Source organism: Aureobasidium subglaciale (genome assembly GCF_000721755.1).
Source record: "Aureobasidium subglaciale EXF-2481 unplaced genomic scaffold scaffold_1, whole genome shotgun sequence".
NCBI lineage: Eukaryota > Fungi > Ascomycota > Dothideomycetes > Dothideales > Saccotheciaceae > Aureobasidium > Aureobasidium subglaciale.
In genome coordinates this window covers 1,232,216-1,253,069 of record NW_013566994.1, presented here as the reverse complement: position 1 = coordinate 1,253,069, position 20,854 = coordinate 1,232,216, and the positions used below count along the sequence as shown (strand labels likewise).

Below are 20,854 nucleotides of genomic sequence, written 5' to 3'. Positions count from 1 at the left end.
CAACAAACTGTGCTTTGCAAGTATCAGAGAACTTACGGTACAGCCAGAGTGATTGTGAACATTTTTGCATTTTTGGTATTGTAGGAAAGTAAAGCATTGTACAGCACGGGTATCGCTAGTCGTTTTGTGTGGCACTGCCATCATCGTGTATAGCGCCTCCTTCTGTCATGTTCGTGTCTTCCTGCTCAGCCTGAGCGCTCGTGCCATCTCGACTAGGTCCTGCTGAAACAGCAGAGATGGCTTCGGCAGTAGTGTCTTCAGTTGCCTCTCCAGGTATATCTTCAGGCACCTCGGCCAATTTTCTCTTCTTGCGTGGACGACCCTTGGGTCTTGCATCACGTCTAGCTTCGGGCAGACCCAAGCTCTGGCGCAATCTCTTGCCGCTAGGTGCACCTCCGCGACTGCCACCTCTTGCCAATGTCCTTCTCTTACGTGTGACCAGCTTGTTCCCATCGGCATCCCCATCCTTGTTTGTATCGTCTTCGTTCTCATCTCCGCTGCCATCCTCTTCGGCCTCCTCGTCAGGATTTGGCCGGGCATATGCAGGACGTCTATTGAGCCTGGTGAGACGTGCCGTTTGCTCTGCCTTTTCTCTCTTTGCGCGCGCAGCCGCCTCTGCCTTGTCCTTTTTGCTACGCGCGCTTTCCTTTTCTATATAGTCTGCGCGCTCTTCCTCCCAGCCCTCTGGCGGATGGTAGACTTTGATGTTTGTAACTGGGACGGCATCCTGGTCGCCGCGGCGAGACTTGATGGCTGAGAGAGCTTCCAGAAATTTGGCTTGACTTGTTCGTTGGGCGCTGGCGGTGGATGGGAGGCTGATACGTAGGCCTTGGGCTGTGGTATGCTCGATCACATCGCCCTCGGCTGTTGTGTAGGTGGTCTCTGCACTTGTTGTGGCGGCCTTCGCAGCATTCGGGACAGCGGCAACTCGAGGTTGTATGCTGGCAGGTATGGCGACAACGCGCGCAGCACTCGTGCCTAGGACGTCGTAGGATGGGGTGGATCGGAGGGCTACGTAGTCGGGGTCGAAATCGCTAGGTGGAGGTGTAAGAAAGATCTGAGTGGCTAGATCGGTGGCCCATTGACACGAGTAGATGGCGTTGTTGTAGGAGATAATGGGGTTCCTGTCGTGTAGTCCGACTATCTGCATGCGCTCTGTGGTTGTGTCGGCGTCTTGTCCGTCATCGTTCTGAGTCGCACCGTCTTTCGTGCCAGACTCATTGCCAGTACCAGGCGCATTGGCAAGACTCTTGTTGGAGCCGCGGGTAGTCGTCTTCTGGGCTTTTGCGCGTCTGTCTCTGGCAAGAGCTGGTGGAATGTGTGTTGTCAAATCGATGGTCACGTAAAAGTCGTCGGTCACGTTCGTGTCGTACTCGTACTCCCACTCGGACTCATCCTCCGAACCTGCCATGTTCGTGCTTGTCATGATTCCGAAGTGATGGCATACTTAACTCGTTGACATGTCCATCTTCGTGTGTTGACAGCTTCACATTCAAGCAGCTCGAATATCTTCAATCGGGAAAGCCGCTGATCGGGACTCGGAAGCAAGACGCTAGCGCCATCCGGCCATGGGCTGGAATCACCGACGGTGACGATTGTCTCTCCGGCATTCGTTGACAGAACATGTCAGCAAACAGACTGTTGCCTTGCATCCTGTTCCCTTGAACTGACTCCTCTTCTGTACTCCCACTTACCTCCTGAAAATACCTACATCAACATAGTTCGCTCTTCGAAGACTTCTCGTTCAATTCCAAAAACTTGCCATTCGTCATCGCACCCCGCATACACTATATCCCGACGCATCCGCAGAATCCCTGCCAAGGCGCCTTTCGTCGCGACACCATCAAGTACGTGTTGATTACCGCCCTTCTCAGAGGTCTCGCCTTTGTCATTCCGGGTTTTGTGTCTTCTAGCATCGTGGTTCTCGCGTTGCATTGTCAATTCTGATTGGCGATGCTTGTTCTTCATAGCTGACGTCTCTCTCCTGCCTTGTTTTTACCACAAAAGCTTACTTTCTCGACACTTGCGTCCGCTCAAACATTAATTGCTGGCATGATAGATATGACCCTGTCTATTTGTAGCATGTGATTACCTATACGGACTTATGCTGACCCGCGCATCCGGATGACAGTGAATTCAGCTGCTTCTAACGGCGACCTTGATGATCAACTATCTTGCACCACTTCCCCATCGTCTTCGATATCCTGCATCACTGTCGCTTTCCCGTCCATAAGTCGCACCTCTTCCCATGCACTAAAGCAAGTTCGTCAGACTTGCACCAAGAACACTTCTGTCACAAAGACTGTGATTTGCACAAGCTGGACTCAACCTATGGCTATTATACCAGCCTTACTCGGCTGCCTAACACTGACATCAGCTCATCCCCATTCAGGCTGGTCAGACAATGTTGCCACCCAAGTCGAAAATCCCAGTTGGACTCAATCTTCATTATCCTGGGTAAACAGGCAAAGCTGTCGATGGTTGAGCAATTGTGAAACAGAAAGCTCAAATGGCGAGTCATCTCGATACCAGAATCTAGGCTCAAATCAGCAAATACCTCTGTCGCACGTGGAACACTCGGTCCAGCCGCATGCTTCACAGTTCTGGACCAGTGGTCTGGAAAAGCCAGAGACATGGTCAAAAACAGAGCGTCTCTCACGACATATACCTCAATATGTCTACGACTACACACCATATGTCCATCTATTCTCAGGAGAGCAGTTTTGGCCGTGCGACATCGCGGAGCACCTTGTTCACACATCGCCGTATGCGAACTATACCCTGATTCGAAGTATGGAGAATGACAGAACTCTCGACAATCTCGACGAGCTTAATGAGTTCGGCAGCTTTGCGTATTTGAAAAGCGAGGACAATGTAGAAGAGCGACCTGATTGGTTAGGCGGAAGTTCGAATATACCTCATAGTTCTGAAGATCTCTACAAGGAGCATTCTAGGCGACTTCTGAAGAATCCGCCGCTCAAGCCAGGACGTGGAGATGATCGGAAACACCGGAACGAACCCAGCAGACATGGTCCCGAGAACCGTGGCAAGCCATCAGACAGGCTACAAGAACTTGGAGGGCATAGCTCTGCTCCTGCGGTGCTCATTGTAGTGCCCAAGGAAGATGGAATAGTGGACGCATTCTGGTTCTACTTTTACAGTTACAACCTTGGGAACAAGGTATTCAACATCCGCTTCGGTAACCATGTGGGAGACTGGGAGCACTCGATGGTCAGATTTGTGAATGGTACTCCCGAGGCAGTATACATTTCGGAACACGGAGCCGGAGATGCATATGCATACCATGCCATTGAGAAGTATGGCAAGCGACCAGTCGTTTACAGTGCGACAGGCACACACGCAGTCTATGCAACGCCGGGAATGCATCCGTACGTCCTACCATGGGGACTTTTGCACGACCAGACCGACAAGGGACCACTCTGGGACCCAAATCTGAATCATCATGCGTATGTGTATAATCACACATCTCGACACATAAAGTCGTCTGCGCAAACGCCGTATGCGCCAGTGAACTGGTTCAATTTCAGGGGCCACTGGGGAGACAAGATCTACCCCATGAGCGACAAGAGGCAGTACAGCTTCTGGGGACAGTATCATTATGTCAGTGGGCCATTAGGACCAAGGTACAAGAATTTGGGACGCAAGAAGGTCTGTCAGCGTATGCAAGCGCAGTGCATCATCAAGCATTGGCTTGGAGAGGAAGAGGGCAGTCAGGACGGGGAGAAGAAGCTGCCTGGTGATGAAACAGAAGACGAGATAGAAGGGTTTTAGGGTGAGTTGATTAGCGGAGGGGAAGATGCATCGGGCCGGGTCTGAAAGATGGACATGACGCAGGGTTTCAGAATTTGTCTAGTCATGCGCTCGGTGTATATAGGTATCTTTTTGCAGGCGGGCGATAGCGGAGTGTGGAAATAAAGCTTATCAAGGTTGCGATCTTATCTAACGCCAACACTTAGACTTGTGGCTAGTGGTCACGATGGGCTCACGAGGAAACAGGCAGGAATGGTGCCATCCAGTCATCAACGATTCGTGACTTGTTGGGCATGTGCATGAGTCGACGACGATAGGTTTTTGGTGTTTCCCAAGAATCTTCCTTCTTTTTTCCAACCCTCAACAACGAGAGCGACAAGCATGACACGAGTCTGATGGTATTTGTCTGTACATCAATAAACGGTCGATAAGAAGCAATACCCCACAAGATCGACGCGGCATAGAGCAACGAGCAACATCAACTGCAGGCAGCCCAAAGCGAGGAGACATACCTTGCTTGCGCCTCTTTTCCCCTGAGGTTGACCACTCGTCTATCTTGAGCTAGACACATCACATCGAGCAAACATGGCATTCCGACAGCCGCTCCAGCAGCGGCGACAGATACAGCGACCAGCATCCATCCCCCACTCTCTCGTGGCCCACGACGCCACACGTCACGGACGGGTGGATGAGTCGCAAGAATGGATCCTCTTCTCGCCACAACTCGAACACGAGCCATCCTTGACGTCGTACACTTCACAAACATCACATATCCAACATCCGCCTGGATTCTCCGACTTTGGCTCCCTCGAAACAGGTGACCGCTCCAAGCAAAAGCAAGCCAAGGAAGATGAGGAGGATGTTACCTGCCAGGGTACCGAGATTGACGACGAGGATGAAGAGTTGGACAGTCTAGATGATGGACTACATGCTTTCCACCCACCATTCTCGCTGGATCAGAGTGGTGGTGCCGTGCTGCCCAACCATGATGGTATGGGCTCCTTCCCCGCACTGTACCACAACAACAACAACGACAACGTTCAAGAACACTTGTGGCAGTTTGAGAGGTACAACCCGTCCAATCGCCGTCGAGCCCAACGAAGACGAAGCAGCGTTCAGCGAAAGTTCGATGCTCTGGAAGAACAGGAAACAGACAAGCAAGAAGAGAAACGATTACGCATTGAGACATGGCGTCTGGAACAAAGTCGTGCTGTACTAGAAGAGATTGAGAAGGAGACCCGCAGACGACGACGAGAATTGTCCATCGTCTCACGCACAAACTCGACTGCTGCGCCGAGTACAGAGACTGAGTCATTCTGGCAACGAGTTACTCGTAGAGTCATCAAGGACCTCATGGGTCTAGACGACACCACTCTATCTGTCATCTTTGGCGAGGAACTTGCACCAGCAGCTCAAACAACTCCGACTCAGCAGTCCCCCCTGACTGAAGTCTTCTCAGCACACCAAGATCGAGTATGGGAGAATCGGCTGCTGAATAGAATCGCAAAAGAGCTTGGTATACTTGCCAACCAACTCGCCGACTACGATCGGCAAGACCGCACCTTCAGCACATATACCCCTTACCAACCTGATCGACCTACACAATCACAACCACGCCAGATTCCACCGCCATCAACCACGGCGAAATCGGTCGATGTGCCTGAGTCAAACTTTGCCCCTCCACTCTTCGCTCCCACTTTCGCAAACCCTGCCATTTCTCCTGCTGTCGAAGCAGACACCTCACTCTGGGGCATTCCCGAGCAACCACAAGAGTCCGCCGAGGAAGATGAGACGTCACAAGACAAAGACAAAGATCAAGACACGGAATACTGGGAACGCGATTTAGACATTGGCGTAGTGTTCCGCTACCTTCGCAGCCGCTTCACCTCACGACCCCCATCACCATCTCCCCCAGAACCCCAACCACCGCAATCGTCAACTTCTAGTATCCTACCCCCCGCCTGGGCATCTCCCTCCCCAGACACCACAGCATCCGCCCTCGGCACATCCCCAGAGTCTCGCCGAAGAGCCGATCTCATACGCCGCCATCACCCGCTAGTTTCTCACGCCGCCTCTGTGTCTGCACAACGGAGACGTGAAAGCGTGTTGTTACATACACTTATGCACCGTAGAGCACAGAGCAGTAGTTGTGCTAGTCAGAGTACGAAGAGGACGCGTTCGGGAGGGTCGAGGAGGTATTGGGACTTTCCCAGTAGTACGGGAAGTGTGGTTAGTGCAGGGAGTACTGGGGAAGGTGTTTTGGGGGGTTGGGGTGAGGTTTGAGAAGGGACATTGGGAAGGAGAGGGGGAGGGCAAATTCTCTTGTTGCTTGTATGATTTGGAGATGAAGGTGGAAGCCTACTTTATGCATATCACTGTGCTTGTTTTGTTTTGTTCTTCTCCTAGCCATTGGCTGGCTTCTTCTTCTCTCTCCTCTTGTCTCTCTCGGAACAATACACGGCGAATATCAAGCCTAGATTTCCCATCAGTCAAGACAAACCGACGAAAATATGTCCGGAGGAAGAAAATACTTGAGAGAATAGAAAGGCTTTTTGGCCTATTGTGACACAGACGATCACAAACTATATTTTTTAATCATAGGTCCTGAACCCATCCTCCCTGTCTTCAAAAAAGACTGATCCGTCTTTTCTTGCGATGGATGATAGCGAATAAACCCAGCTTGCTCTTTTTCTTCTTCACCCGTTTTCTCATCCCCTTGTTCCCCTCCTGCTGCCTGCTTCAACGCTTCCCTTCTCTTCTGCGCCAACAACTCCCTTTCAACTTTCTCCCTCCATGCCGCTAACCCAAACCACCCCTTTTTATAATATTCAGTTTTGAACAACCATTTTGTCGGGGTGGGGCGGGGGACATTTCTGAAGCCTTCCAAACGCTGATCTAGCATGTGATTTAGAATAAACAGGGTAGTGTCATTCCATTCAATCACCTCGTCTTCCATTTCTTGGAGCAAATCACAGCAAGTGTCGAGGTCGAAGTATTTTTTATAGTGGTAGGCGAGGAGTTGATTGTAGAGGTCTGGGGTTGCGGCGAGGGAGTGGGCGGAGGGACCTAGTTGTTTTATGCGTGGGAGGAGGGAGAGTAGCATGTTGGAGGTTGGGAAGGAGGTGCGTAGGTAAGAGGCGGCGAGGATGAGGCTTTTTGGGAATTGACGCATATGGAAGCGACGGCGCTCCAAGGACATTGCGAGACCCTCGGGTGTAGGGGTGGTGGAGTCGAGGGCTAAAGCGGCGATTGGGGAGAAGACTTTTGTTTCTAGGACGGACCAGAGGGCGGTGTCTGTTTGGGCGCGGTGGATGGCTTGTACTGTGCTGATTCTTTCGACTGAGAGAACCGGCTTTTCTGAAGGTAGTTTTGGGATAGTTTCCGTGCTTGTGGGAGATGGCTTTGCTCTTCGTTTTGATTCTTTGGCTTCGACGGCTAGCAGGGCTTGGTTTAGGATATCGTCCAGACTCGCGTATTGGTCTTCTGCGAAGCTTGACTTTTTGACGGTAGGTCGTACTATTGGGGCGCCGCCCAGAGCTTCCAGTTGTGCAAAGGCATTACGCTCTGTTCCTGTAAGGGTGTCTCCTTCTACGAAATACTGAGACTCGGTCTGTTCGTGGACGGGAGATGTTTCAAAGGGGACGTATTCTTGGTATTCAGGCTTCGGACGGTGTGCGGTGGTAGATGTGGGTTCTCGGTCTGGTCTCTTGGGCTGAATGGTGGGTTCTGCTTTTGCCGCATTCTCCTTGGCCAGATCTTGTAGAGCGCTGTAATAGCGACATAGTGTTGATGTTTGGTATAGGAATGGTAATGGTAATGACAATGTAGTCCTGGTCGAGTACAGCTTCAAGCCTCTACTGAGAGCTTGACCTGCATTTGCGCATCCAGACATTTATTTTCGAGATGGAGAAAGTTACAATTCTTGGAGAGCCGGTAATGACTGTATTGATTCGCTGCGACCTTCTACTCTTCCGTGCGTATCTCTCCCCGTCCGGCAGGTCGAAATGTCTCTCGAGTTGAGGAAGTTGATATTTTGCGGTATAGCGACACCGTTGGCTAGACTTCTTGGACCAAAAGTGTTTTGCGTTGGCAAGCCGAAGCGGACTTTGACCGAGATGCATCACGTCACCGACACGCTTTCGCGACCTTCGCGTCTCCCTCGAGAATGCACGGCACCAACTTTCTCAAACAACGTCATCCTTAGCCACAACACAGGAGATCACCATGCCGAAGAAGTCAGCAGCCGAACTCAGCGAATATGAACTGCAACGACAGGAAAACATAGCAAAAAATCAAGCTCTGCTTCGTCAATTGCAACTCGAAGCCGCATCCGCTGGTCTCGCGCCGAAGAAGCCTGCACGTCCTGCCTCCAACAATGCTGCCAAGAAGAGGAAGGCTCCAGTGCAAAGGATCAAAGAGGAGGTACAGCCCAGACGCACATCTTCCAGATTGAAAGGTACTGCTCGAAGCCTCCTAACTCTACTGCGGGCTATGCTGATTTGATCCAGGAATTGTCGCCGATTCCGAGGTCGCCAGACGAAAAGCTGAAGAGGAGTCTGAGCTGCTAGCTCAAGCCGAGCGAGCAAAACGCCAACGCGTCTCTGCAGATCTACGCTTCTCAGATGTCGTAGTGGCTGGAAAAGATTGGGATCAGAGTGGAAACTTCCTACGCATAGTCGGTCCCGCAAACCCTGGCGAACGCACCTTCAGTGCTCAAGATGTGAAGGAAACCACAGACACGGAGTTGAAAGAACTGCGCGAACGCATGAGCAACCTCGACTTATGGCAAGGCTTCGAACCCAGCAGGATCAAAATCACCCCCGAGAGAATCTACTCTCTAGGCTTCCACCCTACCACCGAAAAAGCCCTTGTCTTTGCTGGTGACAAGCTAGGAAGTCTAGGTCTCTTCGACGCCTCCCAACAACCTACCTCGACCATTAAGAATGAAGACGACGACGAGTCCGACGACGAAGAAGCCACCCCTTCAATTACTACCCTCAAAATCCACACTCGCACAATCTCCGCCTTTCAATTCTCCCCCCACGATCAAAATGCTCTATACTCAGCCAGCTACGACAGCTCCATCCGAAAACTAGACTTGCAAAAAGGAGTAGCCATAGAAGCTTATGCTCCCATCTCAAAAGACGACGATGAACCCCTCAGTGGAGTAGAAATGTCTCAATTCGACCCCAACACCCTCTTCTTCAGCACTTTGAACGGAAACTTTGGCCGTCACGATACCCGCTCAAAACCAGGAACTTCAGGCACAAACCTCTACACTTTGTCAGAAAAGAAAATAGGAGGCTTTAGTCTACATCCCGCTCACCCGCATATCTTTGCAACCGCTTCCTTGGACCGCTATTTACGAATCTGGGATTTGCGAATGCTGAAAGATGGCAAAGAGGAAGCTCCCATGGAAATAGGTGCTCATGAGAGTAGGTTAAGTGTTTCTCACGCAGCCTTTAATTCTGCAGGACAAATCGCAACAGCAAGTTACGATGACACTGTCAAAATCTACGATTTCAGCTCTGCAGGAAGTTGGGATAAAGGTGTTGAGCTCAGTGAGGATCAAATGACTCCATCGACCATAATTCCTCATAACAACCAGACTGGAAGATGGGTAACTATGTAAGTGCCCTCTCCCTCTTCCCTCCTTCATCGAATCATTGATACTAACAAGTAAACAGTCTTCGTGCGCAATGGCAACTCCAACCTCAAGATTCCATCCAACGTTTCTGCATTGGAAATATGAATCGCTTCGTCGATGTCTACACAGGAGACGGACAACAACTTGCTCAGCTCGGAGGAGAAGGCATCACAGCTGTGCCCAGTGTTGCACAATTCCATCAATCTCAAGATTGGATCGCCGCAGGCACGGCAAGTGGCAAGTTGTGTTTATGGATGTAATAAGAACACCAAGGAGGCAGAGAAAGGGGTTGGAGGCGTGAGGTGAGGTTTTGCTAAAGGGGACTGGAGGTTCTTGGATATAAAGAAAAAGGAGGTGCTTATCTGGTTGGTTGGTTGCTTGTATTTGCCAATCTGAAAATTCCAAGATGGAACTCTGGTTATACAGTAGTACAAGTATCAGTTTTAGTCTCACAAAGTACGAAATCACGAAATATCTATCTTTTCCACCTTTTTTCGATGTTGCTAAAAACGTCGAACCTTTTTCTCACTCGTCTCATCGCTACTCCATCACGTCATGATGAATCTAGATGTGGTACTGGTCGTAGATGCTGTGAGTGCTTTCGCTGCTCGACACGTGTTTGGTGGTGTTATACATGAAGCTCCCAACATCACCACTTCAAACCTCCAAATTGCATCTACCAGCCACCGCAACCATCGTATCCAGATCTAATACCATCCAGAAAACACTGAAAATAATATAGAGAATAGGATTGCCAGATTCGAATCTAGTTATATACCGTGACGCGGCCAGGCAGAGTCGAAAACATACTTCGGTTCATGTAATCGGTATCACCCTGTCCTATATGCCAGGGTCACCTCAAAAATAGACGTGGATCAAAAAAACGGTAGATGATGTTGTCAAGCAAAAGTGGCATTTACTTTGCTATGTTGATGCCCACGTTCGAAGCGATACCACAAGCAATATGTGATGGCAATGAAACCACCTCATTACGTGATTTGGACCATCCATCCTAGAAATACACATTTCTCCCCCCCAAAAGAACCATAAAAGCAGATAACTTCTCCCCCCATCCCACAACTCCTCGCTTGCAAAAGCCAAAAAAAATGTATCGAGCCTTGTCTGAAATCATCAAGACTGCTCTTTTCTCTTTCTTGGTGCTCGTGTAGCCGGTGCGCGCACGGTAAGTTTTGGAGGTGATACGACACCATTCTATGCGTCGTTCTTTCCCATAACTTTGGCGGCTTGCACGGCATTCATCTTTTGTGTCCATCCAGGTGCGGGCTGGAACTTGCGCACAGTGCGGACTTCATCGAGCGAGTAGCCAGGCACGCGGATGTTGTAGTTGCGCTCGAGGATGATTTGGATGTCGCGGATGTCGAGGGTCGAGTTTGGTCTGATCTTGGCTAGGCGACAAGCGGCAGTGATGACGCTGTCGACAAAGTCGTCTGCTAGAGTGAGGACGGACTCTTCGACGTCGGGTGTGAGACCGTCGCCCTCACCTCCGCCGGTGACTTGTCTGACCAATTCGTCCAACTTTTTCTTGCTAAGCACGCGGTCGCCTTCTCCCTCGAGGATGAAGTGAGGCGTCTTTTGGACTGCAGGTTGACCCATCATACCAGGTGCGCCATTGCTGGGGCCTCCAAAGGTGGGGCGAGCTGGACCCATGGCGACAGGGTTGTGAGGACCGGTGGTTGGCAGGTTCTTGGGGATTGGGAATTTGGGGTTGCCGACGTTGAGGGCAGTGTTCTGAGTGTGGTTGAAAGCTTGGCCTCCAGGTTGTGAAGTAGGGGTGCCTTGTCCTTGCTGTTGCTCCGAGTAAGTGCGTTGAGCTTGGTTGATGGCGGCGGCGTGAGTGAGAGGCTGGGGCTGGCCTTGACCCTGAGCTGCAGGTGATTGATAGGGTTGTTGTTGGTTAGGAGGGCGAGCAATGGGCTGCTGCTGAGGGTGCATGGGTACGTTCGATTGTTGTTGTTGCTGCTGCTGCTGCTGGTAGGGATTGGGCACGGCAGGGCTCATGGCCTGGTTGGGATTGTTGTTGGCCTGAGCCGACTGGTTGTAAGGCGAAGCGACTTGCTGCTGCGGCATGGGAGTTTGCGAATTATTTTGTTGTTGCTGCGGCGGCTTGGACTTTTCGGCCCAAGCCATGCGGTTCTTCTCGTTCTCATTACGAACGGCGTCGACTTTGGTCCTGGCATCCTGGACGCCCATTCTAGCGGAGTCTCTAGCGGCGACCAATTCCGGTGTGGCCGTCTGTCCAGCTGCTTCCAGCTGAGAAATCTTCTCGTGCGTCTGCTGAAAGCGACTCACGCTGCTCTCCTGCATGGTAACAAGTCTGGTCAGGTTACCCATGATGAGCCTCTTGTAGTTCTCGTACTCCGGAGTATTGGGAACAATCGACATCGGAGGGAAGACCTTGAAGCCGTTCAAGAAGGTCTTTGCTTGCTGGCCGAGCGGGAATGTGCCCTGGCCTTGAGGTACTTGCTGCTGTTGCTGCTGCTGCTGCTGCTTGGGAGGAATTTGCTGAGGCTGCTGAGGATGATGTTGTTGCTGCTGGAGCTGCTGTTGATTTGGTATCTGCTGTTGGGGTACAGGTTGTTGTTGCTGCTGAGGGGTAGGTTGCGCCTGCTGTTGCTGTGGCTGCTGTGCCTGAATCGGCTGTTGAGCTGGTTGCTGCTGCTGCTGCTGCTGATTAGGAAGCTGCTGGACCTGAGCCTGAGATTGCGGTCGCTGCTGCTGGTTCTGCTGATTCTGAGTCTGATTGGCTTTCCAGGTTGTGATGTGACGCATAATCTCTCTCGAGACGTCCTTAATCCTCGTTGTTGCCTTTGTATGTGTCTCGCTACCAGGCGCATTCGCTTCAAGCGCGTTCCATAGCTTGGTCAAGCCCTCGCTATATTTGACCTTGAGATCGGCCGACAGCATGGGGATGTTCGCAATTCTCTCTGGCCGGATCATGTCAGGAGGGTAGCCAGAGGCCGCCTGCGACGCGCCGCCTGCTTGACTCATGATGATGTCGTCGTCGCTCGGGCTTCGAGGTGTTGAGTGAAATTGAGATCGAAAGGCTTCGGGCGATGAGCAGAATAGCGATAGTCGCCGATGTAATTGCTGATGGCTATGAAGAAGTGAAAGCGCGACCGTGACTTTCACACCCCGCGAAGTCGCGAGACTGCTCACTGTCTCACCTGCCAAGATATCATCAATTCATACTCTGCCTCCATCGACCGAGTCCAGAATTCCAATGACAAGAGGCTCTTGATAGTACAATAGCTTTGCCTTACGCGACGATGTCTTGGAAGAGAGACTCGTCATAAGCATTCTGAGGACTGGGTACAACACATACGACAAAATTGAGCACATCACTGACGATTATTGGGGTCCTCCATGTCAGATCACTTCTTTGCGTAAAGAGTCTATGTACCTCGTCGTCATCTGACAACCATTCTTGTTCCTTCATTTCGTGTATGTATTAGACAAGTCCTGCCTGCCTATCTGGTAGTATTACAATCAATCATGCTTGTGCTCTGACTTCTTCACTGACTTCTGCCTCTGAGGAGACCAGCAGCACAAGTGTTGTTGCTCCAGCCGAGTGTCAGATCGCCCATGAACCAGGAACGAGCTGTACCTGCCTTTGAGAAAGCCTGAATGCGGAGACCACTCAGCCCTTGCATCGACTGCGCGAAACGGACCTCCGTGAGTTGGCAGTTTATCATCGCAAGATTTCCGGTGTGAGGAGAGCATGGTGGAAGCATGACGGTCTGCTCAAATGCTGCAACCTCTGCCTTGGTCTCGTTGTTGTAGACGAGGCCGGTGATCTGCACAGTACAGTCTGCACTGGTGTCCAAGCCGTCACATCCAATTAGTGCGCTATGGGCATTGAACCAGAATGCACTGGAGCTTCTACGGATGCCTGCGCCAAACTCGCCAGGAAGCTGTCCACCCTCGTTGTGGTTATCGCTGTCACCGGTATCGTTGGCCACAAACATTACAAGACGATGATCGCTCGCGGAACCTCCAAATGGACTAGAGCCAGGAGCGGCGTAGACAAAGCCATTTGAGAAGTACATGTGGTGGTATGGGTTGAAGATGGGTGGGCCGGCGCTAGGCTCAGATATGAGTCGTGTGTGCTCTGCGAAGTCGGGACCGTCTTCCCACTGTATGTGGTATCAGCTTTGTCACATAAGCAACTTTGGTAAAATGAGTACTCACGTTCAGGGTGAAGTTTCCATGCTCACCGCAAACGGTAGGCATTGGCATCGCAGAGGAAGTGTTGGTGTACATCTTGGTCAGAGTCGAAGAGGGACGTAGCAGCGCAATCGCACTCAAAGACATTACAGGGCCTGGCATGAAAGGTACATAGCCAGTGACCGATGCTGTGCTTAAGGTGCCGTTCTTTCCAGGGGCCTGTTGTGACACGGCGCTGATAGACACCGAGGAGATCAGCGAAATTGTAGGAGATGCCACTGAATCTGTCAAGCTCCAGCCGGCCAACCAAGAAGATGATTGATGCGAAGATCCGGTAAGCGTGGTAAAGTGATGGAGAGTAGCATTTGAGGCAGATGCAGCTCCAGCAAGAGAGCTAAGGTTTCCAGCACTGTTCAGGGCGGATGTAAAGCCAGCAGATGCAGTTGCAAGAACAGTGTAGGTAATGTCGGTTGTGACATCAACGTAGCTGACAGAGCAGACTGACTCTGAAGTGGATGCTGCCTTGACTGTGATTGTAGTGGAGGTTGGAGGTCCAGTCACAGTGTGAATCGAGTGAGATGTAGCGGACTTGGAGTGCTTGGAAGTCAAGTAGACCGTGTGAACGGAAATGACGCTCTTGGTGAGGTACGAAGTCACAGTTGAAGTCGTGGTTTCATCTTCCGAGGAAGCAGCCGAAACCATTGAGGGCTGAGGCACGAAAGAGGTTACAGCAGGTGGTGTGACGGTGAGGATCGTAGTTTGAGTGATCGTGACTTCAGCATCACCGCTGGGAACGGGGAAGACGGTCACTTGGACGGTCTCGGTGACGAATGAGCTGAAGCTGGCATCAGGAGAAGCGCCACCGATCCAGCTGGTTGTACTATCCTGAGCGATGAAGGAGTAGCCCGAACTAGAAGACAGCACAGCGGCCGATGAGGAGATCGGGCCAGCGAGAGTCTGCGAGGGAGTGACAGTCACAAAGTTGGTCAGGGTAGAGTAGCTTGTGATAGTCGAGAATGACTTGGAGCTGACTGCAGAGGCAAGAGCGGTCCCGCTCTGGCAAATCGAGACAGTGACAGTTTCCGTGACAGCCTCGCAAGAGCAAGCGCTGTAAGATCGGGTCAGCAGGCGCGCAAAACAAAGAGGACATAGGAAAATCTGTCAATTCAAACGCGCAGATATTGTAAACTCACTTCTGGAGAACGCTGTCAGCGAAAGCACAGCCAACAAGGGCCAATGCTGTGAGAGGAGTCGCCAGACGCATAGTAAGACCGATGGATGGAGAATGAATGATTCGTGTAGAAGGAAAAGTTTGGAGAAACGAGAGTGATGTGTTTTGAAGAGTAACGAAAGTGTGCGCGGGAAAAGGTAAACAAGAAAGGTGCGAACAGCGACGGGATTTTGACTGGCAGGCACACCTGGTCGTCGGTGACAACCAATCAAACCACCAAGGCGAGGGAATAGTCCTGAGCCTCCATTTGCTCTTGGGCTCCACTCCCTGATATCAGCAGCAGTCGTCCAGCCCTGTTGAACTTCACAAAACCAAATCTTAATGCGTTTCTCGAGGGCCCTGTTGGGTCTCCATTCAAACCTACCACCTCATAAAGGTTTCCTTCAATCCATACTTGCCTGCTCCCTATCTTCGCATCTTTGCTAAAACCTTGGGCTCGTCACTCCGCTCTGTCATTCACAACTTTACCATGCGACTAGGCACGGTCCGCCCCTTCCGTGGTTTGGAAGTGATCGTGCATCCAAGTGGGTTCCTGCATCAGTATCACCATCAACCTCGACTCCGTTCTACTGGACGGCCTCGTTTGCCAATTGGATGTTCTGATGGTATCATCTTCTGCAACCGCGAAACCGGAAATCGGGATCGAAATGTCTACATGTTGGAGCCGGACGGTGACACAGCAGTCACAGACTGACCAAGTGTCATGAACTCTCCGCATATCGTATGTGAGGAACAAAGAGTGCGGTTCAAAGAGGAACAGCTCGTGCGGCAAGCTGCACGCGTGACTCTGTCTGTGGCGGTGAGGAAGCATGTGGCTGTTGTGCGACCAAACAGAGCTCGATGACGATAATTCTAGTATTGCTCATTTTGCCGAACAGAAAGGCATGATTCCAGTCGCTTCGTCCGAGCGTTTGAGAGTCCGTCAACCCCCTCGAGGAACCAAGAGAACAAGCCGACAAGGGGTAATGTGCTTTGATCGACGGTCAATGAGTCTCCCCGATGGCGACGAGGATGATTTGGCCTCCAGGATGAGAATAACCAGAAGAACATGAGCACGCACCCAGTCGCTGCTGTCTCGAGTACAGGATGCTCTACACTTCTTACAGCCTGCTATTCTACCCTACACGGAAACAGTATAGGACAGTACTCGTGTAGCTTCCTCAGACGTCGAGTCGACAGGAGACACTTGCAACATTTTACTGTATGTCCAGACGAGGATAATCCTTATCGCACTTTCATAAGCCGCGAGGTGGAGCAGGTGGATATCGGGCAAGTCGACCTAGCCCTGAAGGTGAACGTGATGAGCGGAGGGCATTGCGAAGTCGCGCAGGTGACCAATCGGCTCACATGCTCGACTCAGCTCGAGCGCTGTCGGACTCGACCAAGAGATATGATCTCACAAGGCCGCCCAAGCGATTAAGCCTTGCAAGACACGACGAAGACCAGTGCGCCAGCTGTATACAGTGTGACGAGTTCCCAGTCGACAAGCAGCGGCGTTGTTGGCGTTCGCTCCTCCCATTCCCCTCTCGACACCTTTTCTCCCGGGCCTCCGATCCTCCTCCGCTTAACCTCCCTCTTGCCAACACTACCCCTCTCCACACTCCACCACCAACACGTCCTGACTGGCCATCTGGACATGAGTGTCGAAGAGACCACGCCTCACAGGCGCTCGAGCAGCGCATCATTTGCTCAAAACATGCCAAAGGACTTTGCTCAGCCAAACTCGGCCGCAGCCTTCGCCGGTGCCCGCAGTCCTCCCAAAGCAAAGAGTATGGCTGTCAGAGCTCCTCATACTCCTCTCTATGTCTAACACGCGATAGACACTTCGCATGTGCCATGCAAGTTCTACCCTTTCGGCACCTGTCAAGCCGGCGCGGCTTGTCAGTTCTCCCACGACATGGACCCCATGACGCAGAATGCGCCTTGCAAATACTTTGCCAAGGTACTTGCGCTCTCGTCGCATGTGTCTCCGCTTGCATGACACTGACTCGCTATACCAGGGTAGCTGCAGGTTCGGTCAAGGATGCGCCCTCGCCCATATCCTCCCCGACGGTCGAGTCATCAACAGGCCTCCTCGCGGAGGTCAACCTTTCAATTATGGCCGCCGTGGTCCTCAACCATACGCTCCCGCCCCGCCCTCTTTGCTCACCATGCAAGCCAATGACCTCGCATCGCAACAGCAGCAACAGCCACAAGAGATGGGATATCCCAAGCAAGAAGACGTACCAAATCTGCCGAACGCTGCGCCATACCTCCAGGCTTCACAACCTCTATCACTCGACCCGAGTAACGCCTATGGTTCTCCAATGAACGACAATCGTTTCGGAGCATCCCCAAATGCCAGAGGACTGAGTGTTCTGGATGCGCCGCTGCCTGGTTCGTTCGACAGCCAAGGTATCTCACATGCTGCTCGTCACGGTCCGTTTGCATCATCCGTCCCTCCTCGTCTCGGCAATGGTCTGGAGTCACCCCCTTCGTCTTTGCCTAACAAGGCCTTCCTCGGAAGCACCTTGCGCGGACTCGGAAACACCACTCTCGATGGTGTACTGGCCGGCTCCTCCCCTCCTACCTTTGAGGAGCCAATGAGCTTCGGAAAGAGACCCCTGCACTCGGAGAGGTTCTCGCGACCTAGACCTATGATGTCCGCTAGTGTCGGCACCAGGCCTTCGTTCTATTCACACTTCCCACCGGATGCTACTGATTCCGAAGAGAGCGAAGAGGAGGGCATTGGCGAGGATCTTCTGCCTTCAAGTCTTCATGAGCTTCTTTCTCCAGAGAAGCTGCGCAGACCATCGCAACAAATCGAAGACGACATCAACCCATCCTTCCTGTCTGCTGGCCGTCGCGCAATCTCGAACGGACAACTACCTGTGGACAACAAGGTGGGAAGTGTTAGCCCCCACACCGGCAGCCCCTCACGATACAGCTCGATCTGGTCAACAGGCTCGTACCGCAAGGAGGGAGAGAACGGATTCGGTCACATCGGATCGCCCCTACGACCATCTTCATTGCGTTCATCCTCCCTTGCCGGAGGCGACTTTGGCTCTCTTATCGGTAGCCCACCTAAACAAGGAAGCATGTCGATGCTCACACGCGAGCTACAGGGCACTAGAATCTCCGAGAAGTCTCCCTCTTTGCACCCTGGTGTTCCTCGTACCTCCTCTAGCGATTCACGCTCTACTCTGCGTGCAGGACTCGACAGAGGTATCAGCAGTAACAGCCTCGGACGCAACGAGACTATCGAGGAAGAGGACCAAGGCTTGTTCTCCATGGAAGAGGAAGACGAATTTGAGAACTCGTCGAGGAAGCCCTCTGTCTCGCCCATCGGTCTTCTCCCTGGAAAGAGTGAGCCCACTCTCGGACCCATCGGTGGACAAAGAACCACCAAGTAAACGGGGTACAACTAACTCGAAAATCATCTGTCAATAAATGTTTTTGGAAGGATTGCTTTGACGATTCATGAATATGGAGGCTCGATTGTTCTTGTCATCTGGCGCTCGAAGGAAGGAAAAGAATTTACATGGAAGGCATATTTCGAAAGGAGGAATTCTGTTTTCAACAAAAGAAAAAGATGCATGAGGACGACTGATGTATTGCATTTTCCGGCAAGAAAAGATAGGAGAATCTTTGTTGCATTTATGTATTTATTATCATCCATATTTTATATTATAGCACATGACACACCATTTAGATCAAGCTTTGGAGGTCTTGTGTATGTCAGATTTCTTGCTTGTCTAACAGTTGGAAATACGATCAATCTAGCATGTGTTGCCAGACGAGACTTGAGTGGTGCCAGAGCCTCCCTCTGACTTCTTGACCTCCTCGAAGATTCGCAAGAAAGTGGCAGGCTCCTCTGCACCACCAACCTCGTACTTGCCCTGGATGGTAAAGTGAGGAACACCTAGAAGCGCAATAAAGTTAGCGATGCACAAAATTCTCTTATTCACGCATAGCAGATCTCCAAAACTCACCAGAAATAAACCTCCTCTGAGCAGCAGCGACCTCACGATCAACCTCGGGCCCACCCTTGTCACTGCTCAACCACTCCTTTACCTCCTGCTCCTCCAATCCACCACCCACAGCCGCTTTTGTCAAAACAGCATGATCGGTAATATCCTCATTCTTTTCAAAATACGCATTAAACAGCATTTCCATGACTCTCGTCTGCGTCTCCTCTCCCTTCAACTTTGCCAATTGCACAACCCTATGCGAGTCCCTAGTATTTCCAGTTTTACCACCATAAGCAAAGTTGATACCCAACTCTGCACCGATTTCCGAAAGACGGTGTTGCATCATTTCGACACGCTGGGCGCCGAATTTCTCAACGTAGATTGTTTGTTTATCGCGGGATTGCTTTGGAGCATCGGGGTTTAGGTAGAAGGGGTACCATGTTGTTGTAAATGTGTCTGTAGGGTGGGATTGAAGGTGTTTTGTGATGGCGACTTGGAGGCGGTTTTTGCCTACGTAGCACCAGGGGCATACGGTGTCGGAGACGATTGAGATTTTGTAGTTTGTCATTTTCGAGAGGGTGGTGCGGAAAGCCAGGTTGGGCGATGTGTTCGATAGATGGGATTGAGAGAGCTTCAAATGTGTGTGTTTGGGTTGCTTTAGTAATGTAAAAGGGTGGAAAGAGGCAAATGTGTTAGAGAATTAGATGGATGGATTGCTTAATAATTGAAGATCGGTTAGCGCGGAATGGGAGAGCAGAGAAATTGTGTAGATCGATGAGCCTCGGTAAGAAGAGGGAGTGAATCAGTAAATGCCTCTCAGAAGTGAGTAGTAGGTTCTGGTCAAGCACTATGGTCTGGTTCAAAGCCTATCAGTATATGACAGTGGTATAGAAGACGAGTTGGAGGATCAAGGTGGTGTAGTAAAGTCTTGGCTTTTCACATGCAAAATCTCCAACAATGACGAAAGCGCTTTCCTCATGAAGCATGACGTGAACATCTCTCGGATACACAACATGGCAAACACAAATGAAGGACCAGTATTCAGAGCGTCTAAACGAAGAAAGGTGTTTCGCAAGAGACGCGACGACGACGAAGCATCCGACGGCGATGCAGTGACACGGAATGGCCCAGCGACTGTGGCGGACGGCAGGCAGGAGCAAGAGTTGGGACTAGACACGAAGGAAGTCAGTGTGGCCGCGCGACATGTCAGACCGACTGGATCAAGGAAGGGAGGTGTTGGTTTCTCATCGACACGAGCGGGCAACGAGAGCGGGACCAGCAGCGTCTTTGACACGAATGCGCCGCCCACACCATTGAATGCCGTCGAGCATGCTCAAGCCCGCTTCGTTGCGCCGACTGGGCATATTGCATCAGCAGACGACAAGCACATGTGGGTCTCTCCATGCGCTCCTCGATTGCAAGAAACAGAAAGACTGACAATCCAAGGATGGCCTATGTAGACTCCAAACTAGCCCGTCTTACCCCATCACATGAAGCCTCGACCTCGTCAACCTCTACGCACCCAACCTCTACACCAGCAGAACCCGCTTCTGCATCAACAGCCGTGACACCGGCACATAACACCGTTTCCTCAATACCAGCCTCCCACGGCCACCTCGACGAAGTCAACATCCCCAAGCCCTCCCACCCCTCCACAACCACAACCATCCGCTCTCAAAAGCGGCCCCGAAAACCCTGGCACTCCCGCCGTACCAGTGCAGACATAGCCCGCGACGCCCTAGTCGACCAAATCCTCCAGGAATCCGCCCTCCACACCTATTCTTCCACTCCTGCACCGCCACCACCCGCACAAGAAGAGGGAGATGCGGATGAACGAATGGCTGAAGAATTCAAGAGGAACTTTTATGCTGCGGCAGAGGAAAGGGCCAGTAGGAGGGGTGGACATGCTGCTCCGTTGCCGCCTACTTTTGGTGCTAATAAATTGGAGAGTATCAAGGGGCCGAAGTTGGGGGGGAGTAGGAGTCAGAGGGCCGCTATGCATGCTGCCGAGAAAGCCAAAGCGGCGAAGAAGTGAGAGATGTGACCATCATGCCCTTTTTTATACGTCAA

At 51.6% G+C, this 20,854-nt stretch overlaps 12 protein-coding genes across 12 annotated transcripts; 5 read left to right on the top strand and 7 right to left on the bottom strand.

Moving 5' to 3' along the window:
- Positions 1–20: 20 nt before the first annotated feature.
- Positions 21–1,529, bottom strand: AUEXF2481DRAFT_197824 (uncharacterized protein). Its single transcript, XM_013493014.1, has one exon. It carries the CDS (start codon positions 1,424–1,426, stop codon positions 116–118), a length of 1,311 nt encoding a protein of 436 aa, XP_013348468.1. The 5' UTR covers positions 1,427–1,529; the 3' UTR covers positions 21–115.
- Positions 1,530–1,805: 276 nt separating this feature from the next.
- AUEXF2481DRAFT_35741 (uncharacterized protein) lies at positions 1,806–3,924 on the top strand. The gene has a single exon (XM_013492735.1). It carries the CDS (start codon positions 2,125–2,127, stop codon positions 3,790–3,792), a length of 1,668 nt encoding a protein of 555 aa, XP_013348189.1. The 5' UTR covers positions 1,806–2,124; the 3' UTR covers positions 3,793–3,924.
- A 432-nt stretch (positions 3,925–4,356) lies between these two features.
- On the top strand, positions 4,357–6,054 carry AUEXF2481DRAFT_1286 (uncharacterized protein; the record flags this gene model as incomplete). The annotated part of the gene is made up of 1 exon (XM_013492469.1): positions 4,357–6,054. The coding sequence occupies one exon, from the start codon at positions 4,357–4,359 to the stop codon at positions 6,052–6,054; it is 1,698 nt and encodes a 565-aa protein (XP_013347923.1).
- Positions 6,055–6,200: 146 nt separating this feature from the next.
- Positions 6,201–8,022, bottom strand: AUEXF2481DRAFT_198386 (uncharacterized protein). The gene has a single exon (XM_013493013.1). It carries the CDS (start codon positions 7,661–7,663, stop codon positions 6,347–6,349), a length of 1,317 nt encoding a protein of 438 aa, XP_013348467.1. The 5' UTR covers positions 7,664–8,022; the 3' UTR covers positions 6,201–6,346.
- On the top strand, positions 7,936–9,906 carry AUEXF2481DRAFT_35739 (uncharacterized protein). The gene is made up of 3 exons (XM_013492734.1): positions 7,936–8,227; positions 8,280–9,399; positions 9,459–9,906. Exons 1-3 carry the CDS (start codon positions 7,996–7,998, stop codon positions 9,676–9,678), a joined length of 1,572 nt encoding a protein of 523 aa, XP_013348188.1. The 5' UTR covers positions 7,936–7,995; the 3' UTR covers positions 9,679–9,906.
- A 724-nt stretch (positions 9,907–10,630) lies between these two features.
- AUEXF2481DRAFT_1283 (uncharacterized protein) lies at positions 10,631–12,427 on the bottom strand (the record flags this gene model as incomplete). Its single annotated transcript, XM_013492468.1, has 1 exon — positions 10,631–12,427. The coding sequence occupies one exon, from the start codon at positions 12,425–12,427 to the stop codon at positions 10,631–10,633; it is 1,797 nt and encodes a 598-aa protein (XP_013347922.1).
- A 370-nt stretch (positions 12,428–12,797) lies between these two features.
- AUEXF2481DRAFT_35737 (uncharacterized protein) lies at positions 12,798–13,587 on the bottom strand. Its single transcript, XM_013492733.1, has one exon. The coding sequence runs from the start codon at positions 13,483–13,485 to the stop codon at positions 12,952–12,954; it is 534 nt and encodes a 177-aa protein (XP_013348187.1). The 5' UTR covers positions 13,486–13,587; the 3' UTR covers positions 12,798–12,951.
- AUEXF2481DRAFT_198399 (uncharacterized protein) lies at positions 13,343–15,088 on the bottom strand. The gene is made up of 2 exons (XM_013493012.1): positions 14,797–15,088; positions 13,343–14,711 (listed from the first exon to the last, which is right to left on the bottom strand). Exons 1-2 carry the CDS (start codon positions 14,865–14,867, stop codon positions 13,526–13,528), a joined length of 1,257 nt encoding a protein of 418 aa, XP_013348466.1. The 5' UTR covers positions 14,868–15,088; the 3' UTR covers positions 13,343–13,525.
- A 1,405-nt stretch (positions 15,089–16,493) lies between these two features.
- Positions 16,494–18,318, top strand: AUEXF2481DRAFT_198299 (uncharacterized protein). Its single transcript, XM_013493011.1, has 2 exons — positions 16,494–16,776; positions 16,835–18,318. The coding sequence occupies exons 1-2, from the start codon at positions 16,732–16,734 to the stop codon at positions 18,224–18,226; spliced, it is 1,437 nt and encodes a 478-aa protein (XP_013348465.1). The 5' UTR covers positions 16,494–16,731; the 3' UTR covers positions 18,227–18,318.
- Positions 18,259–18,632, bottom strand: AUEXF2481DRAFT_198218 (uncharacterized protein). Its single transcript, XM_013493010.1, has one exon. It carries the CDS (start codon positions 18,490–18,492, stop codon positions 18,292–18,294), a length of 201 nt encoding a protein of 66 aa, XP_013348464.1. The 5' UTR covers positions 18,493–18,632; the 3' UTR covers positions 18,259–18,291.
- Positions 18,593–19,352, bottom strand: AUEXF2481DRAFT_1280 (uncharacterized protein; the record flags this gene model as incomplete). The annotated part of the gene is made up of 2 exons (XM_013492467.1): positions 18,593–18,735; positions 18,806–19,352. The coding sequence occupies 2 exons, from the start codon at positions 19,350–19,352 to the stop codon at positions 18,593–18,595; spliced, it is 690 nt and encodes a 229-aa protein (XP_013347921.1).
- A 445-nt stretch (positions 19,353–19,797) lies between these two features.
- Positions 19,798–20,819, top strand: AUEXF2481DRAFT_1279 (uncharacterized protein; the record flags this gene model as incomplete). Its single annotated transcript, XM_013492466.1, has 2 exons — positions 19,798–20,174; positions 20,231–20,819. 2 exons carry the CDS (start codon positions 19,798–19,800, stop codon positions 20,817–20,819), a joined length of 966 nt encoding a protein of 321 aa, XP_013347920.1.
- Between the last annotated feature and the right edge of the window lie 35 nt (positions 20,820–20,854).

What these genes read in the sequence shown, in the direction of transcription:
- AUEXF2481DRAFT_35739 (XM_013492734.1), top strand. Translation starts at nt 7,996, where the DNA reads ATGCCGAAGAAGTCAGCAGCCGAACTCAGCGAATATGAACTGCAACGA. An exon ending in CACATCTTCCAGATTGAAAG is followed by an intron (nt 8,228 to 8,279) that starts GTACTGCTCGAA and finishes GATTTGATCCAG; the next exon opens with GAATTGTCGCCGATTCCGAG. An exon ending in ACTGGAAGATGGGTAACTAT is followed by an intron (nt 9,400 to 9,458) that starts GTAAGTGCCCTC and finishes ACAAGTAAACAG; the next exon opens with TCTTCGTGCGCAATGGCAAC.
- AUEXF2481DRAFT_35737 (XM_013492733.1), bottom strand. Translation starts at nt 13,485, where the DNA reads ATGTACTTCTCAAATGGCTTTGTCTACGCCGCTCCTGGCTCTAGTCCA.
- AUEXF2481DRAFT_197824 (XM_013493014.1), bottom strand. Translation starts at nt 1,426, where the DNA reads ATGACAAGCACGAACATGGCAGGTTCGGAGGATGAGTCCGAGTGGGAG.
- AUEXF2481DRAFT_198386 (XM_013493013.1), bottom strand. Translation starts at nt 7,663, where the DNA reads ATGTCTGGATGCGCAAATGCAGGTCAAGCTCTCAGTAGAGGCTTGAAG.
- AUEXF2481DRAFT_198299 (XM_013493011.1), top strand. Translation starts at nt 16,732, where the DNA reads ATGGACCCCATGACGCAGAATGCGCCTTGCAAATACTTTGCCAAG. An exon ending in CTTGCAAATACTTTGCCAAG is followed by an intron (nt 16,777 to 16,834) that starts GTACTTGCGCTC and finishes TCGCTATACCAG; the next exon opens with GGTAGCTGCAGGTTCGGTCA.
- AUEXF2481DRAFT_198399 (XM_013493012.1), bottom strand. Translation starts at nt 14,867, where the DNA reads ATGCGTCTGGCGACTCCTCTCACAGCATTGGCCCTTGTTGGCTGTGCT. An exon ending in GCTGACAGCGTTCTCCAGAA is followed by an intron (nt 14,712 to 14,796) that starts GTGAGTTTACAA and finishes CCGATCTTACAG; the next exon opens with CGCTTGCTCTTGCGAGGCTG.
- AUEXF2481DRAFT_35741 (XM_013492735.1), top strand. Translation starts at nt 2,125, where the DNA reads ATGACAGTGAATTCAGCTGCTTCTAACGGCGACCTTGATGATCAACTA.
- AUEXF2481DRAFT_198218 (XM_013493010.1), bottom strand. Translation starts at nt 18,492, where the DNA reads ATGGATGATAATAAATACATAAATGCAACAAAGATTCTCCTATCTTTT.